General features: G+C 68.8%; 2 protein-coding genes across 3 annotated transcripts in view; one reads left to right on the top strand and one right to left on the bottom strand.

Annotated features, from left to right (window-relative positions):
- The window catches only part of RECQL5 (RecQ like helicase 5), a 29,316-nt gene extending 21,338 nt beyond the window's left edge, over positions 1-7,978 (top strand). Inside the window, exons 8-19 of one of the 2 annotated variants that reach the window (XM_028520296.2) lie at positions 3,730-3,948; positions 4,194-4,293; positions 4,424-4,460; positions 4,593-4,651; positions 4,731-4,804; positions 5,073-5,166; positions 5,467-5,595; positions 5,879-6,411; positions 6,557-6,647; positions 6,809-7,015; positions 7,190-7,259; positions 7,348-7,978. In XM_028520296.2, the coding sequence (XP_028376097.1) occupies positions 3,730-3,948; positions 4,194-4,293; positions 4,424-4,460; positions 4,593-4,651; positions 4,731-4,804; positions 5,073-5,166; positions 5,467-5,595; positions 5,879-6,411; positions 6,557-6,647; positions 6,809-7,015; positions 7,190-7,259; positions 7,348-7,448 (1,714 nt within the window). In that variant the 3' untranslated portion in view covers positions 7,449-7,978. The remainder of the gene's footprint in view (positions 1-3,729; positions 3,949-4,193; positions 4,294-4,423; positions 4,461-4,592; positions 4,652-4,730; positions 4,805-5,072; positions 5,167-5,466; positions 5,596-5,878; positions 6,412-6,556; positions 6,648-6,808; positions 7,016-7,189; positions 7,260-7,347) is intronic. The other variant, XM_036034137.1, reaches the window with a different exon arrangement.
- A 157-nt stretch (positions 7,979-8,135) lies between these two features.
- The window catches only part of MYO15B (myosin XVB), a 33,548-nt gene continuing 25,067 nt past the window's right edge, over positions 8,136-16,616 (bottom strand). Inside the window, exons 40-63 of the mRNA XM_036009075.1 lie at positions 16,286-16,505; positions 15,713-15,825; positions 15,409-15,468; positions 14,826-14,901; positions 14,567-14,685; positions 14,257-14,375; positions 14,021-14,165; positions 13,674-13,785; positions 13,390-13,565; positions 12,949-13,088; positions 12,743-12,806; positions 12,588-12,660; positions 12,188-12,264; positions 10,882-10,958; positions 10,672-10,787; positions 10,481-10,575; positions 10,303-10,380; positions 10,096-10,192; positions 9,803-9,948; positions 9,555-9,670; positions 9,131-9,264; positions 8,790-8,923; positions 8,556-8,696; positions 8,136-8,409 (exon numbers count right to left, since the gene is read on the bottom strand). Coding sequence (XP_035864968.1) covers positions 8,350-8,409; positions 8,556-8,696; positions 8,790-8,923; positions 9,131-9,264; positions 9,555-9,670; positions 9,803-9,948; positions 10,096-10,192; positions 10,303-10,380; positions 10,481-10,575; positions 10,672-10,787; positions 10,882-10,958; positions 12,188-12,264; positions 12,588-12,660; positions 12,743-12,806; positions 12,949-13,088; positions 13,390-13,565; positions 13,674-13,785; positions 14,021-14,165; positions 14,257-14,375; positions 14,567-14,685; positions 14,826-14,901; positions 15,409-15,468; positions 15,713-15,825; positions 16,286-16,505 — 2,688 coding nt within the window. The 3' untranslated portion in view covers positions 8,136-8,349. The remainder of the gene's footprint in view (positions 8,410-8,555; positions 8,697-8,789; positions 8,924-9,130; positions 9,265-9,554; positions 9,671-9,802; positions 9,949-10,095; positions 10,193-10,302; positions 10,381-10,480; positions 10,576-10,671; positions 10,788-10,881; positions 10,959-12,187; positions 12,265-12,587; positions 12,661-12,742; positions 12,807-12,948; positions 13,089-13,389; positions 13,566-13,673; positions 13,786-14,020; positions 14,166-14,256; positions 14,376-14,566; positions 14,686-14,825; positions 14,902-15,408; positions 15,469-15,712; positions 15,826-16,285; positions 16,506-16,616) is intronic.

The raw sequence follows: 16,616 nt of genomic DNA, 5'->3' as shown, positions 1-16,616 counted from the left end.
AAGGAACAATTTATTCGAAAGTTACACAGAGTTAGAGTAATGACTTAATGTCCTTGTTGAAATCCCAAAGTCCCTTAGAACACCCACAAACACACACAGTCCTTCCTTCCCCCCTTTGCCCGGTCTGGGGTACCGCATCTCAGGAAAGAAATAGAAGTCCGTGGCTCAGGCAGCCCCCGGTTCTTCCCAGTGACATGTGCGCGGTTGCGAGGCCCCCCGAGGTTCCCAGCACCATCAGCTGTGTTGCTGTGACCTCCAGTTCTCAGTCCAGACCCGCGTGGCACCTTCTCCTGGCCCACCAGCAAGAGAGCCCTTTCACCCCCTTCCTTCCCCACAGCGTCTCTCCCACATTCTTCCAGACTGCTGAGAGAGAGAGCCCTGCATCCGTGCTGCATCTTGCTTCCCCGCTTCCTGAGCTGCGTGGTTCAAGGAGCCCCCAGACCACGGGGTCAGCCCTGCAAACCGCGTGGTTCCCACCCCCGTGGCTGCCGCACCTGGGTTTAAATCCCGGCGTGAATCTCCCTCCCCGCAGCCCCGTCTCTGACTCCGTCCACAATCTGCCACACCTGCCGGCATTCCGTGTTTTTCCAGCTTTGCCGAGCTGCCGCAGTGAGTCCAGGCAGGCACGGCCCCGTGGCGTGGGGCCGACCTCCTCCTCCTCCGAGCTCTCACGCAGGCCCTGTGACCAGGGGGGAGTTGCCTCCCAGTGACATCCAGGGTGGAAGTCGCTCCCATCCCCCTGGCCCAGAGCGTGGCCAAGCTACTTAACTTAGAAACCAGCTACAAGTTCCAGATATGTTAATGACCGTTTTTGTGGTTATTTGCTCACTGTTGATATGCAAAGTAACTCAATGGCCCTGCTCCACGTGTCCCATCCCCCGGCGGGGGGGGGGGGGGGCAACTTGTATTTTTTTTTGACATCTGTATTTTCAGTATTTCCTGGACACTCTGCGTTCTGGACCCCGTTACAAATCCTAACTGGGGGTGGGGGGGCTGGCTGCACCCTGTTACAAAGCCCCTCACAGTCGGTGGCAGCTGCTGCTCTCGTCCCGGACACAGATGGGCGGGGTGCCCTGGGGGTCAGAAGCGGCTGGACAGACCTTGCCCCGAGCCTCCGGGGCTGCGGGGAGCGGGGCTGGGGCGAGCTCTGCCTCAACCTGGGGAAGGGAGGCTCTGGGGGCAGGTGGTGCGTCTCGCCCAAGCCGGGGCAGCCACATCCCTCGGCTGAGCCCCCCCCCCTCGATGGGAAAAGCTTAAACTGACTTGCAGAGGAAGCTGGCACCCCGGGTCCCTCCGCCTGCTCGGCCAGCAGGGAGGAAACCGCCCTCGGGGAGGCTGTGGGTCTGGCCTCTGGTCCCCTGTGCTGGGTCCCAGCAAAAGCAGGGAGAGCCCGGGTCTGAACAGGAGGCCGTCTGGAAGACTGACACGTGTGTCCCCCGTAGTCAGTTGTGGCCCTCCACCCTTGGGGCAGGGGGCTCTTGCTGCTCCGTTCCCTTCATTACTCCCCCCTCCCCCGTCTGTGGTCACTCACCTGGGAGCTCAGGTGTGGGCGCTGGGGGCGGACCCAGGTGCTGGGAGCCAGGCACTGTCAGCGGGCCGCTTCCCACAGGCTGCCGCCGGCACCTCTCCTCTCCTCAGACGCCTCCTCGGTGACCCGGTGCTGCTCCCTGGATGCCGCTCCTCTGGGCCCGCGGCTCGACCAGCTGCTATCTGGGCTCCGGCTTTTTCGTTGGTCGCCCAGGAGAGCCAAGTGTCAAGTTACACAGGGCGGCCCCTGGTGGGGGGGGCGGGTGCCGGTGCCACCGCTGCCTGGGCGCAGGCCGGGAGACCTGCTGGGAGCTGGTCCTGCCCCAGGAGGTCTGCAGGAATGCGCCCGGCTCCCTCTGGCTCGTTCCTCCTTTTCCTCTCCCTCCTGGTGGGTGTGTGCTAGGCCACGTGGGCCGGGCCCGGGCCGGGAGCTGATGAAAGGGAGGTCGGCGTTCTGTTCCCGGCGTAGAGGACCCCAGGGAGGTTCCCGCTGAGGTGTGGAGTGGGGAGGGCGGGGCCCCAACACACCCTGCCCCTGGGCCCCTGCCCTGCCCTCAGGAGGACTGTTTGCCTTGAACCCCCACCAACCCAACCTGCACCTCAGGCAACTCCCTGGCTGGTCCCTCCCTCTGGCCTCTCCAGGGAAAGAGAGTAAATAGTGGGGGAGGGGCCGGACCACCCAAGAAGCCAGGCCCCTGGGAGGTATTCTGGGGAAGAACTTGGAAGTCCCAAGCGGCTTGGGAGTGGCCGGTGCCTGGCCTGCTCGCTGGGCATGTGCCTCAAGCTGTGCAGGCCTGGAGGAACTCTGCGGGTCCCCTGGGCCCTTGCTGCTCTCTGGGCTCGGCCGCTGGGGACGGGCCACGGGGCGCAGTGGCGAGCCGGGCCCTCTGACACTGGGCTGGGCGTGACCAGCCTGTGCCTGGAGCAGGGCAGGAGCGGACCCCAGCCTGCATCTCCGAGCCGTCAATGGAGCCCTTTGAGTGTGAGCACAAAACCCCAGTGAGTCAGGGCCTGGGAGGGGCTGGGGTAGGAAGCCAACCTTGTGGCCGCGCCACTTGGATGCCAGGGCCTCCCAGAGGCGGGACCAGCGGCCACTGTGCAGAGAGGTGACAGACTCTGGCGATAGAAGGCGGTACACATTGGCTTTAGGAGCGGGGGTGACCGCGCCCTCTGGTGGCCGCCTGGCTGTCTCGGGCTGCTCAGCGAGCATTCTCCACCCAGCTAACAGGCTCTGGGCACTGGGTAACAATCCCCTCTTGTTCCCGGAGCCCGCTCCTTGGGGCCTCGGCTGCTCTGGTCCCCGGTGTGGCACCTGGACAGTTGCGCTCCCCACCGTCACCACATTCCTGCGGCTGGCCTGGCCGTTTGTAAGGGACTTGATAGAGCTGTGGTCCCTCCTGGGGCCGCTGCACCTGCCCCAAGGACTGACCCTGCCCTCCTCCTGGGGAGTCAGAGTAGAGACAGCTGGAAGCCGGCGCCCTGGGGGGCTGCAACCCTGGAAGGTGCGGGAGGCGGGCTGTGCCGAGGCCGCTGCTCCTCGCTGTCCCGCCGGGACTGGTGTGCGGTGCGGCACTCAGCCGCTGGGTTCCTGTCCTCGGGCAGGCCCCCGGGACTGTGAACACGGGGCAAGGCAGAGGCTCACTGGGGACAGCAAGGGAGAGGTCACTAAGAGACAGAAGCAGAGCTGAGCCAGGGCGGGGCCACCTCCTGCCCTTCCCTCACTGCAGAAAAGAGTGATGGGCAGCAGCAGGGAGCCCTTGCCGGGGTACAGGTGCTGGGGGAAGGGCCTCAGAGTGTCGTCTCCTCAGCCCCGACACAGCCCCTGGGGGCCGGTGAGCGAGCGTGCTTCGTGCTGTGCTTTGCTGGGCGAGGTCCAGTGCTTTCCCCCGGGGCTGCAGCCTCAACTACAGAGCCAGCCTCTGCTCCCAGGGCCCGGCCCCACGCCTCCCAGGACCCCCTCTGCCAGAGGACAGAGGGGAGCAGGGCCCAGACCCCCGAGGAGCGATGATCCGCAGAAGCAGGGCCGAATTGCGGCTCCTCCGGGCTCCCACGTGCCGCTCAGCCGTGGGCAAGCGCCCTCACCTCACCCTCCTCCTGGTACAGTGGCCAGCAGGGGGCCCTGGGGGCCCTGTGAGAGCAGGCGTGTGGTGCCCGGCCCGGTCCACACTCGGCCCCTGACCCCTGCCCCGCTGCCTGCTCCAGGTGCCGCCATGCCGCCATCGCCAAGTACTTCGGGGACTCGCCCCCCGCCTGCACCAGAGGCTGCGACCACTGCCAGGATCCCACGGCCGTGCGGAAGCAGCTGGACACCTTGGAGCGTGCGAGTAGCTGGAGCAGGACCTGCATCGGGCCCTCGCAGGAGAACGGCTTCGACCCTGAGCTATACGAGGGGGGCCGCAGAGGCTACGGCGGCTTCAGCAGGTGAGGGGCGGCCAGCCCGGGGCCCCAACCCCCTGGGAATAGTCTGGCATTCTCTCCGGGTGCCAGGGCCAGACCAGAGACGACACCCTGCCACGGTCCATCCCCCTGCACCGCGGGCTGTGCCCGGGCTGGGGCCTCAGTGCTGCCCAAGCTGCCGGGACGTCCGGGACACTGCTGCCCCTGCAGACGTGCGGAGGGGAGGCAGAGCCCGGGCCAGGGCCGCTCACGCCCGGCCCGGCCCCCAGGTACGACGAAGGCTCTGGCGGCAGCGGGGACGAGGGCAGAGACGAGGCCCACAAGCGGGAATGGAACCTCTTCTACCAGAAGCAGATGAGTCTGCGCAAGGTGAAGGCGGTGGGCTCCGCAGGGCCCCGGGGGGCCTGCGCTCACACCCCCTGGAGCCCTTCCCTGGTGCAGAACTGGGGGCCGCCCTTCAGCGGGCAGGGTGCCTCACTGCCCTTCCATCCTCTTCCAGGGCAAAGACCCCAAGAGAGAAGAATTTGTGCCCCCAGGTCGGTACAGAAATGCCCCCAGGGGTTGGGGGCGGTTTCCAGGGCGTGGAAGCAGGGCGCCTCCTTGGGGGGCCGGAGAAGCCAGAGGGCAGAACATTGCATGGAACAACCTGCGACCCCTTCTCCCCGCAGATGAGGACTGTCCCCTGAAAGAGGCTTCTAGCAGGAAGATCCCCAGGCTCACTGTGAAGGTGCGAGGGGGCGGCTCCCCTTCCCCACCCCCCACCCCCTGCCGGGGGGCTCCCGTGACCACCTTCTCTCCCGGCGCAGGCCCGGGAGCACTGCCTGGGGCTCCTGGAGGAGGCTCTGAGCGGTAACTGCCAGGCCGCGGGCGCCTCTGACAGGTGAGTGCCCCGGGCCAGGCGGCGGGCAAGGGCTCTCCAAGTCCTGCTCCTTGGGGAGCCGCAGGAGCCTGGGCTTGTTTGGGGGCCCCGCCCTTGATCATGGCCCGTCCCACTCCCCGGGGATGCAGGTCCCCACGGCCCCACCAGGGGGCAGACTCGGCCACTGCTGAGGGGCTGGAGCCCCAGGCCCTGGCCTTCTCCAGGTCCCCAGGAGCACCCGGCAGGGGGAGGGCTCAGGCCTGCCTGAGGGCTCGCACTCGCCCCCCAGACCTGCCCTCCGGGCCAAGGCCGTGGAGCTGGAGCACGAGATGTTCCGGAACGCCAAGGCGGCCAACCTGTACAAGGCCGGCGTGCTGAAGAAGGTGGGCCGGGCGGTGGCAGTGGGGGAGGCCGCCCCTTCACAGTCCCTGGCTCCCGCCCTCCAGCCCCAGGCAGCTGAGAGTCCACCCCTCACCCCAGAGACCACTTATCCGGGGGAACCCCGCTTCCCTCTGCCCGCTGGAGGTATCTCCAGTCCACCCGTGAGGACTGGGACTTGTCCACTGTCCAGCCGCCCGTAGCCCTGGGCCCCGGAGCCCGCTGGTGGAGAGCCAGGGGAGGGCGGGGCGCGGGCTGCCAGGCGCTGGGGGGTGCCATGGCAAGCCCGCTCGTCCCCGCCCCAGGTGGCCGAGATCCACAGGGCCTCCAAGGACGGGCAGCTCTACCTCGAGGCAGGCAGCGCCCAGAGCGCCCAAGCCGGGCCCCCGGAGCCCTCCGAGCACGACATCCTGCCGGCCTCCCAGGTGTACTCAGTGAGCAGTGTCCCCGCGTCCGCCCCAACCTCGGTCTGGGAAGGGCGCCACGTCCCCTGGCCCTCGGCCCAGGCGGGCCCAAGAGCTCCTCTGCCCTGCCCACTGCACCCCTCTGGCCCCGCGGCTCTCCTCCCACCAGCCTGACCCCCAGGGGGCGTTGTGCCCGTCCTGCTGCTGCTGCCCCGCCCGAGAGGCCCACCACCACGGCCCTCCCCGGGCCAGCCGGCTGGGAGGGTCCTCGAGGGGACCCAGCCGTCAGAACCCTCTCTCCTCCCGCTCACAGCTCAAACCCAAGCGCGTGGGGGCTGGTTTCCCCAAAGGCTCCTGCGCATTCCAGACGGCCACAGAGATGATGGAGAAGATGCAGGCCGAGGCGCAGGCCCCCCGGCCTGCGCAGGGGCCCCCGAGCCCGCCCTGTGGCCTCCGGGATGAGGAAGGCAGTGCGGCCGTTCCCGGGCTCCGAGGAGAGGCCCCCGGAAGCAGTGCTCGTTGTGGGGGGCCCTCCCCGGAGAAGAAGGCGAAAGGCCCCTCCAGGGCCAGTTCCCCCGCCCAGGTCCGCGCCAGCAGGAAGCAGCAGCTCCTGGCCGCTGCGGCACAGAGGGATTCTCAGGACATCGCCCGCTTCTTCTGCCGAGGGGCCGGGAGCCCCCCTCCGCTTGCCTCGGCCCCGGGGGCAGAGGGCTCCAGCCCTTCCCGCGGTGGGCTGCAGGGGCCCCGGGCTGAGGCCCCAGTGCAGTGCTCCGCGGGGGAGGACGGAGCCCCGGGATGCGTGGCTGCCCTTCCGCAGGCGGAGGGGTGCACCGAGAAGGGGCCGAGGTAAGGGCACGCGTAGCCCTGGAATCCTCTGGAGTCTCCCTCGCTGCCCGGGCCTCTGGAGCTCGGGGCCCTTCCTGCAGAGGCTGCCTGGGCGGAGGGCCCAGCTGGTGCCTAGACCTCTGACACCTGCTCCCTCCCTGGCCAGTGCCTGCCCGCCCGGAGACCTGGGGCCCCCTGGAGGCCAGCCCACCCCCGCAGTGGAGGCACAGAGGGGCAAGCGGCCCAGGCCCCTGCAGGTACGGACGGGCCAGGCCGGAGGGAGGGGACTTGGGGGCCAGGCCGGTGTCTGCTCTGCTCTGGGCTAGGGGCTTGGGGAAAGTCCTCTCACCGTGTCAGCGACAGGGAGGGGACAGCGACAGGGAGCCCCAGAGTGACCCTCCACCGTGGCCTTGCGCAGGACAACCCCGAGAGCCAGGCCCGGAAGAGGCCCCGCCCTTCAGCCAACGGCTCCATCTCAGCTAAGGCCGGGGACCAGGGCCCCGCACAGCCCGAAGCCCAGGGCTCCCGCCCGCTCCCGGCCCCCGGCCTCTCCCTGAAGGTGGCTGCGGAGGTCGTGGTCAAGTGCCTGACCCCTTTCTACAAAGAGGGCAAGTTCGCATCCAAGGTAGGCGAGGCGGGAGGGCTCTGCTCGCCCTCCCCTGGGCCACTTGGGGGCAGGGGCGGGAGGGCAGGGAGTGGGAGCCGCAGGGGAGGCAGGCTGCCCCCGCCCTCCGTCTGCCCGGCCCTTCGGTCCCGGCTGGGCCCGTGCCCGCCGCTCCTCTGCGCCCTCTGCCTGCAGGAACTGTTCAAAGGCTTCGCCCGCCACCTCTCCCACTCGCTGGCTCAGCGGTCCTGCCTGGGAGGGAGCGGTGAGTGCCTGTATCCCTGGGTGGGTGGCACGTGGGGGCCCTGCGGGCAGGAGCCTGGCCCTCACGCACCCCCACTCTGGATCTGCAGTGAAGGAAGAGGCCCGGAACCTCATCGAGCAGTTCTTCCACGGCCGGGCCCGCTGTGAGAGCGAGGCCGACTGGGACAGCCCGTGTGACCCACAGACGTGACCGGCCCCCGCCCAGCAGGACCGGCGTCCTCCCCGGACTCGGCCGCAGGCCACCCCGGCTGGGCCTGACTCAGGGATGGGGAGGGTGGACAGGCCGCCGCCGCCAGTGGCGTCTCTCTCCTCAGGGTCTTCCCGCTTCCAGCCACGCCTTGCTGAGGAGATGGCTCAGACTCCTCCCAAATGGAGGTCAGCCCCCGGGATCAGTCCCCCTTCTTGCTGCTTGCAAGGGCCTGAGGCCCTCCTCCTCCCAGCCTCTCCCGGCCTGTCTTCTGAGTCGGGCCCCCAGGTCAGAGGGTGTGGGAGGTGCGGCTGCTGCCGGGGACCAGGAAGGAGAACTGGCCCCTCTGCCTCCTGTCCGTGAGTTGTAAGCCCGGGCCAGGCCCACCTGTGCGAGCCATTGGGGGCCCCCTCAGGAGGGGCCCTGCTGGCCCCGGGCGCAGGCCCTGCTCCTGGCCGGGAAGGCTGGGCTGGACCAAGATGTTTGCCGGAGAAATAAAGTCCTGTTTGCCGTGACACACTCACGCCCACACAGCCCTTTGCTCTCGGGAGTTTTATTTCCTCGGCAGCTGCTTCGCCCGGGTCTGCGCTCATGCTGACGTTTACACCTGGGGCCCGGGGGGCGTCTCCCCCGGCCCGGGCGACGTCAGCTGCCCGAGCTGAGTTCCTACAGCCCCCGCCGCGCCCCCCAAGAAGGATCCGTGCCGCTGCTCTCTCCCAGCTGAGGTCACAGTAGCAGCCCCTAACTTGGGGGCCTCCGTGTGGGCCAGCCGGGCCAGGACATCCAGGTCGGAGTGACCCGACAGCGCTCGAGGGGGACCGTCTGTCCGGATGGGTTTTGGTCCGGGGAGGGGCTCCTTCCTCCTCTCCACCCCCGTGCCCCTCCTCTCGGCTGAGGCCGGCCACTAAGGGGACTCAGTGCCGTCGTCCAGCAGGTAGGCGATGGTGTGCTTCAGCTCCTGGGCCTGCGGGGCGCCGGCAGGTGAGGGCAGGGCTCCCCATGGGCCCCCACCTCTGCCGTGCCCACGGCACACTCGGGCAGTGGGTGTCAGCCTGCGCCCGCGCTCCGGCAAGCCAGCTTCCCGGGATGGTCGGGGGCCCGGCCACTCACCTGCGGCAGCTCAAACCAGATGGTCTGGGGGCTGTCGGCGGAGCCGTAGTTGAGCTCCAGGCCGGGGAGCCCCTCTTCGTCCAGGGGGCTCAGCAGGTGGAGCTGGCGCAGGTCCCTCAGGGCGATGGAGCAGTGGGGTGTCTGGGGGCGGCAGAGAGGCAGAGCTCGGCCCCTCCTAGGGAAGGCCACGGGGGGAGTGGGGGCGGGGAGGAGGGGCGCAGGGGCCTGGCCCACCTGGGAGCTGGGGTCCATGAGGATGAGGCGCTGGCGGCTCAGCCCCAGGAGGCCGGGCCCGGGCAGGGTCTGCTGGCTCGAGCGCAGGACCATGTAGACGGTGCAGCCGAAGAGGGGCAGCTGGCTCACGGCCTCTGCAGGACGGGGTGGCGGGGGGTGGGGCACACGGTGGCAGTTCTGGCCAGTGGGGCTCACTGACCTCCCCTAGTTGGCCCCCAGGTCAGGTGAGGGGGCCGGAAGGTAGAGGGGCTTTCTCAGCCCCCCTCCGCCCTCACCCCTTCCCTCCGGGGCCTCCTCTAACTCCTGGCCCCTCCCCAGCAGCCCGTGCGCCCCAGACCCACCGATGAAGCCGATCTGCGCCTCGTGGGGGCTGCACCCCTGCAGCTGCCTCAGCTCCCGAGCCACCAGGCTCCCCGTGGTGGCCACGTCCACCTGACCTCTCAGCGGCTTCGGCAAGTAAGCCGACAGGTCTTGCCTAGGACACAGCCAGGTCAGTGAGGGCCGGGCGCGCGGCGGGTGGTGAGTAAGCGGGCCGGCGGCTGCTGGGGATGACACTGAGGAGCCGGCATGCAGGTGGGGTGTCCCTGCCCTCAAGCTTGGGGTGGGGAGGACAGGCGTGCCCAGCCTCCCCGGCTCCGGGCCTGTCTGTGTATGGCCGAGGAGGGCACGGGCAGAGTGGCCCTGACCTCGGACTGGGGGCTGAAGGAGGGCCCTTGGGGTGGGACCGGAGGAGTGGCAGGAGGCCGGGGCCGCGCCCACACTCACTCTGATGGGGGCGCCGCCTGGGCCCTGCTGAGGTGCTGCAGGGCGGCCAGCCTGGCAACTCGGGCGTCGGCCTGCGTGCCGACCGGCAGCTTCCCCTGCAGGTAGTCCCGCTGCACCTGCGGGCCAAGTGCAGTGACGGGCGGCTGGGTCCCCCTGGAGCCCCCCAGATCCCGCCTCCATCCCTCTTCCTTGCGGGGAGGGAGGCAGGCCGGGAGGTCTCCCACGCAGGCAGGGGTGCGCTGGCCTACCTGGCTGTAGTGGGCGCCGATGTAGGTGGGGTTATCGAAGTGCAGGGGCGTCTCCCAGCTGAGCCGCCGGCTGTGCAAGCTGGCGTCCGGGCCCCCCGCCGCGTTGTTGAGGTACTCGTGAGGCCGCAGGGGCCGCACCAGCTTGCCTGCGACGGGAGCCCCAGTGGGCGGCCTGCCCTGCCACACTCCAGGCCAGCCCTCCGCAGCCCCGCCAGCCCCGGCGTGGGAACTGCCCGCCCACAGGCACACAGAGGACCCGGCCTGGCGCCCTTGGGCCGCGTCGAGGAGCTCACCTTCCCCTTTGATGAGGAAGAGGGCGAATTCCTGCACCTCCTTGGGGTCCGAGATGCCCATCTGCCCGCACATCTCCTCCAGCACCTCTGCTGCCACCTGGGCACGTGGGCAGCACCGTGACGGGGGGCTGGGGGCCCAGGACCGATGCCCAAGCCCCCCCCCCCCCCCGCCTGTCCCCCGCCCCTCTCTGGCGGCCCCGTGCTCACAGTGAACGTTGAGATGTTGGTCTTGTAGCTCAGGCCTCCGGGCAGGTGAATGGGAAGCAGGCGGTCCGTCTTCCCTTTCTGCCAGGACAGGGGGCAGGGTCAGCCCACCGTGGACAGAGGCCCCAGCTCCCCATCCCCGAGGAGACCCAGAACGCCCAGCTGTCCACACTCCCAGTACCAGGATAGCCTGCATTTCGCCCGGGGACGGCAGCTGCTGGCGCCCGCCGTATTTGACCGTGCGCTGCAGGTGCTCCTGGCTGCTGCAGGCCAGCTCTGCAGAGAGAGGCGAGGCTGGCGGTCACAGGCTTCTCCAAGCCCCTCCCCAGGCAGCCGAGCCCCAGCCTGGAAGCGCCCTCCCCCCATAAGCACCTTGATACGGGCCTAAGTCCTGCAGAAACTTGGTCACGTAGGGCAGCAGCGTGGGGGATGGGGGGAAGAAGCCGGTGAGGAGGCTGAGGAGTCTCCAGCCTCGGGCACAGGGCTCCCTGCAGGGCAGAGGGCTGGGCTCAGGCTGCCAGGCCCTGACCGCTGGCTGCCCACCGGCTGCCCGCCGCCCGGCCCAGCAGCCCCCACACTCACGGCTGGGGGTGTCCTGTGACCTGCTTGATGACCTGGCAGTAGATCTCATCCCGGAGGTTCTCCTTCTCCTGGCACAGCTGTGGGGGCAGCAAGGGCCGGTGGCTGGGGAGGGGCCGCGGGGACAGGCAGAGTGTGGGGGGGTTGGGGGGGGGCACGGCACGGCGCGAGGTCTGACGTCAGGGGCAGAGAGACCCTGCCGATGGCTGCGGGCTTGGGGGCCGTGTCAGGGGGACAGCCGGGCGGCCACCTCTCTGTCCCTATCTCAGCGTGCCAGTGTCTGCACCGCTGGGCACTCGGAATCCCTGTCTGCAGCCCTGGCCGGTGGGGCCAGCACCCGCCCGTGAGCCGAGAAAGGCCACTGGTTTGATTCCTGCTCGGGGCACATGCCCGGGTTGCGGGCAACCCATCGGCCTTTCTCCCTCCCTTCCCCTGTCTCTGAAAGTGAATAAAATCTTTTTTAAAAATCAATAAATCACTGTCTCCACTTGCTTCTTTGACCTCTAAGGACCGCGCTGCCCTGTCACCTCTGTCCCTACTGGCTCCTTGGCCACCTCATCTGCCGTGCCTGCGTCCAGCCGAGACTCCTCCCTGGACACCAGGCCCGCCCCTTGGAAGTCCAGGCTCCAGGCTCCTCTCTCCCGAAACCCCTCCAGTGGTCCCGACCGGCACCTGCCTGGCCTCGGGTTTCCTTAGCAAAGGGGACGGCTGCTCTGAGTCCCCCACCCTCTGCTGCCCCCTGTCGGCCAGCGCCCGCACCGCCTCTCACCAGGGGTCACTGCTATAACCTCTGTTGCCCTGATGCCCCCAGGATAGCTAGGGGGTCCCCAGCAAACATAAGTCACATCTCTGCAAAACCCTCCCGTGGTTTTCTGTCTCTTTAAAAGATCGAAGTCCTTGACAATGACCCACAAGTCCTGCCAGGACCTGGACCCACTGTCCTCCGTGGGCCACATCCTCCTCCCCCCCAGCTCCCTGGTGCTGCGTCTCACCCTCTCATCTGCGGCGGCCCCCTCCCCCGCCTTCCCTCCCCCTCCCCCACACTCCACTCCCCGGCTCAGGCGCTGTGGTTTCCTGACCCCCTTCTCCCACTGGACTGTCAGCTCCTGGGGAGGAAGCCTGCCTGGCTCGCCGCCACGCCCCCAGCACACAGTAGGTGCTCAGTAAACACTTGTGGGTGATGCTAATGAACAGTGACCGCGGAAAGCGGGGGGCTCCTTTTCAGGCCAGGGGTTTGTCCTCGGGGCTCCCGGTGTGTCCGTCCCCCCCCCCCCACCCCCGGCTTCCAGCGCACACGGCTCCTGCTCACCTTCAGCAGCAGGTACAGCAGCTCCACCTCGTCCTTGCCCCGCAGCTTCGGCTGGTCCCCCATGAACTGCATCAGAGCTGCAGGCAGGACGAGAAGTGTGGTGAGCCGGCTGGGGGCCCGGCCCTGGTTCACGCTGTCCCCGCACGGGGCTCTCCCTGGCACCCGGTGCCTGGCTCTTGAAATGAGCGGCAGACGCAGCTTTCCCAGTGGGGAAGTGGGGTTCAGAGAGCTTCCTTGGGGCCTGCACCCCACACCTCCCACCCCCTTGGGTGGGAATAGAAGTCAGTGAAGGCCGTGGGGTTATAGGACCCACCCGTGAGCCGCCCTGAGTCGGCAAACTCAAGGGAAGGCGCCCAGATGCCTGAGGCCTCACGGGCACGGGATCCAGTCGGCCACTCACCCTGGAAGCTTTCCACGGCCTGCCTGCTCACGCCCTCGTCACTGAGGCTGATGAGCGATTCCTGGATGGGGTCCTGGAGCCAGAGGGGCCGGGCTGTGGGTCTGGGGGCCAGAGGGCAGGTCCGCCGGCCCACCCTCCCCTGCCTGTGTCCCTACCGTGGTGTACTGCACCAGGCTGGCCTCGGTTTTCCCGTTAGCACCCCTGCCAGTCTGGTCAGGCCTGAGTGGGGGGACAGAGAGGAGCACGGTCTTGTTTGTTCAGCCCTTCCACCCCTCCCCAGGCTGCAGCCTGGTGGTCCTTCAGGGCCCACTTCCGGGAAACTGAAGACAGACCAGTGTACAGGTGGGCCCGGGGCACTCACAAGGCCGGGGGCTTCCGGAAGTACTTCAGGGCAAATTCCTGCATGCTGTAGTTGTGGGGGTCCGTGGACGGTGAGGCAGACGGGCCAGAGGTGGTCTCCGAGCTGTCACTGAGTGCCCAGCTCCGGGAGCGAGCGTGGCCCTGGGAGCACAGGAGACCTGGTGCCACCCGAGTGCCCACTGGCCTGTGCAGGGCCCCCGCCCAGCCCCGCCCCGGCACGAGCCTGGAGGAGCAGGCAGGACAGCTGCAGTGACCACACCACCAGGAGTCAGGAGAGTCAGGAGCTTTTTATTGAGCATCTTCTAGGGCAGCACTGAACTAAGCAAGGGGCATGGGGCGGGGGGCGGGGGGGCAGGCAGCACAGGCCCTGGCCACAGGGAGCTCGAGGTCCTGCTGGGCAGACGAGGCCAGAAACTGGGAGAGGGCAGCAGGGCGGTCCTCACTGCCCTCCTGTCTTCCTCACCTCCCTGGGAGCCGGGCTGGGCTCTCGGCTCCGCAGCTGACTCTTGGACTGGTCAGTCCTCTGCTCCAGCGAGGAGAGGACGGGGGCGGGAGCCGGCTGCACGAGGTCGGCGGGAAAGAGCCCCGAGCGGCCCCCGGTGGAACCAAACTGCCAGCCTGGAAGGCGAGCGAGGGCGGCCTCACCCACTGGGCCCCGCTGCCCCCTGGAGGCTCGCCCACCTGCCACCCTCCCTGCGTCAGCGCCTCCCTGGCCCCTGGAGATACCCGGCTCCACGCGGGCCACCGGCAGCAGCTTGATGAGGTCCCCACGGTGGAAGCTGAGGAGGCTGCGGTCATCGGTGATGTAGCTCCGCAGGGCGATGACGTAGCCGGAGTCCTGCAGGCGGGAGGGTGAGTGCGGCCGCCAGGGAGCTGCTGCTCGGCCTGCTCCCCCTCCATCGGCCTCCTTCCCCCCTAAACTCCCCAGAATCCCAGCGACCCAGCCAGAGCAGCCTCGTCCCACCCCAGGCAGCTTGGCCGACAGCCCCAAGACCGGCCGACCTGGACAGGGCACCGGGAAGCATGGGGCAGAGGTCCCTCCCCGCCCAGCTCCCCACGCGGCCCACGCTTGCCTTCCTGAGCTCCTGCAGGAAGAGCTCCACCGTGGCCTTGATGGCACCTGCCCGGGCCGTGCGCAGCACCAGCTGCTCGCTCTTCAGCGTCAGCTCCAGGGCAGAGCCACCGTCTTGGCACTCCACGCCCAGCACCTCGGCGAAGCTGTGCACGGGGTAGGGACGTGAGCTGGGGGCCTGTCTTGTCACCCCCAGCCGCCCCTCCCCCCCACCCCCCCGGCACAGCCCTGGCTCACCTGTAGGAGCGGAGAGTCTTCAGTTGCTGGGAGCAGGCGCCGGGGCCGTGGGCCACCCTGAGCAGTCTCAGCCCCCGGTGGGACACCCCCAGCAGCTGCACGTTGCTGCCGCTCTCTCCCTGCGAGGAGAGGGGGTCACAGACAGGCGGCCGGGTCCCCCTCGCCATCCACGATGCCTTTATCTTCCCACTGGGGCCCACCCCACCCCCACCCCCGGTCCCTGCTGCAAAAGGGCCGGGCTGTGTGCTGGGGGGGGGGGGGGGCCTGACTGGGGCGCTGCCATGCCCAGCCCTACCCCCGCCTCACTGACCGAGACGGGGAAAATGCGGGAGAAGTAATTGGCCCAGTTGTCCCTCGCGGCCACCACAATGCGCTTCTTGACGTTGTCCTCAGCGGTGACGAGTGAGTCCAGGCCCACCTCCAGGTCTCCTGCGGGGAAGGAGTGGCCCCGAGGGTCCTGAGGCTCCCTCACAGTGGGGGGACCCCAGAGTGTGCTCCCTCCCTCCAGCAGGCCCAGCCCCCGGCCCCCAGCCCCCCAGCGGTCCGACTGCAGGGTCCCGGGACCCTACCCAGCAGGTCTTTCATTTTGCTCCGCTCGTCCTGGGAGATCCGGGTGCAGGACTCGGAAAAGGTGTCCCTGACGATCTGGGGTCAGAGCCGGGGGGTCACCACCAGGTCCCGAGGCCAGGGACCATCCCAGAAGCAGTCACGCACGGAGGAAAAGCTGGGGTGCCCGCAGTGGGCAGGTGGAGCATGGAGGGAAGTGGGGCTTCCAAGCCCAGGGCCTCCCTTGGCCTCCACGGCTGGCCCCCACCTGCCTCCCCCAGCTGCCTGCTGTTCCTTGGGCAGCGGAAGGAAGCTTCCCAGAGGAAGCAGCACTTGGGGGAGGCCCCTGGGGATCTGGGGGAGCTGGTGCAGTCCTGGGGCAGCCAGAGGCAGCAAAGGGACGCGCACCAGGAAGAGCCTCCTGTTCTGGGTGCTGGGTGCTGGGTGCTGGGCACACGACTTTCAGTCCGCGTGGTGGGCCAGTCGGGGCCCTTACTCGCAGGGGTGTTGTGAGGGTTACGTGGAGGGGGCGGGGCTTGAAACGCAGCAAGCGCCCAGGTTGTGTGCGGACTGTCTGTACCTGTTGCAGGTGCGGGGAGCTCTCACCTGCTCACAGAGGAGCCTGAGGCTGTAGGGGTGGCTGAAGCTCTCCCGGGGGTAGAACACCTGCAGGAGGGCGAGGGAGAGAGCGAGAGAGGACCTGGCACCCCTGCCCAGCTCCTGCCCAGCCCCTTCCCACCGCGCCTCTGCCTCCCCGGCCAGACAGGACGCCAGCCTGTGGAGGCGGGTCAGGGCGTGGCAGCTCCCCGAGTTTGGGGAGCAGATGGTGAGGTCCCCGGGCTGGGGCCCCCGGAGACCGCCAGCCCCCCAGCCCAAAGACAGGCCAGGCCGAAGCCGCTCCCGCGCTCACCTCCTTGCGCAGGAACAGCCTCCAGGGCGTGTTGGCGTAGGAGAAGCACACGCTGCCGGAGGGCGCGAGCAGCTGGGTGCGGGGGCCCTCGTCCCCCCAGGGCTCCGTCCGGCCTGGCACAGGGAGTTCTGGGTGAGGGGCGGCCAGAGGCGGAATGACCGGCTCCAGAAGAGAAGATCCATGGCTCCCAGGGACCCTTCAAGGCCTCCCCCGAGCTCTGGGCCCACGGCCTCATCCCCGCCCACAGCCCCGCCTCCTGCCTCCATCTTTCCCCGCCGTCCCTGCGTGGGGGCCCTCCCTGACCACGTCAGCAGGGCCCCTCCCTGACCACGTCAGCAGGGCCAAGACGTTTCTGACAGCGCTGTCAGCTCCGTCTCAAGGACAGCCCCTCAGTGCCCTTCGGGGTTCCCGAGCCCTGCCCTGGGCGGGAACGCGGAAGCCGGGGCTCCTTGGCTCCGAAGTCCAGACGCGGGAGCAGCTGGCCTCAGCCACGAGTGCCAAGAGGCTGCTGGGAATCCTGGCCCCGCAGCGGGGCCCACCACCGCCGCCCCCGGGGGTGGTGAGGTTCCTCACCGTGGGGCTCCGCCGCAGGGGTTCCCAAGTCCTCCAGCGGAGGCAGCGGGGGCACTGGTGCAGGTGGGGGTGCCTGGGGACTGGGCGGGTTCTGGCCAAACAGCTCCTGCAGCGGAACCTGCTTCTTCTTGATGGAGTCGGAGGCCCGTACCCTGGTGGGGGTCTTGGGTTTAGGGGCCACCGCCGGCGGGGGGCCCTTCTCTGGGCTGGGGGTCGGCACCTGTGGAGGCACGGAGAATGCGCATGACACCAGCTGTGTCCAGGGAGAAGGCCAAGTTGACCCCTGGGAGCCCCGGCCTCCGGAGCACAGCAGCCCTGCCCCGGCTGGGAT

The sequence above is a fragment of the Phyllostomus discolor genome, chromosome 8 (genome assembly GCF_004126475.2).
Source record: "Phyllostomus discolor isolate MPI-MPIP mPhyDis1 chromosome 8, mPhyDis1.pri.v3, whole genome shotgun sequence".
NCBI lineage: Eukaryota > Metazoa > Chordata > Mammalia > Chiroptera > Phyllostomidae > Phyllostomus > Phyllostomus discolor.
Note: the sequence above shows the minus strand (reverse complement) of the source record. Positions and strands in the feature narration are given on the sequence as shown.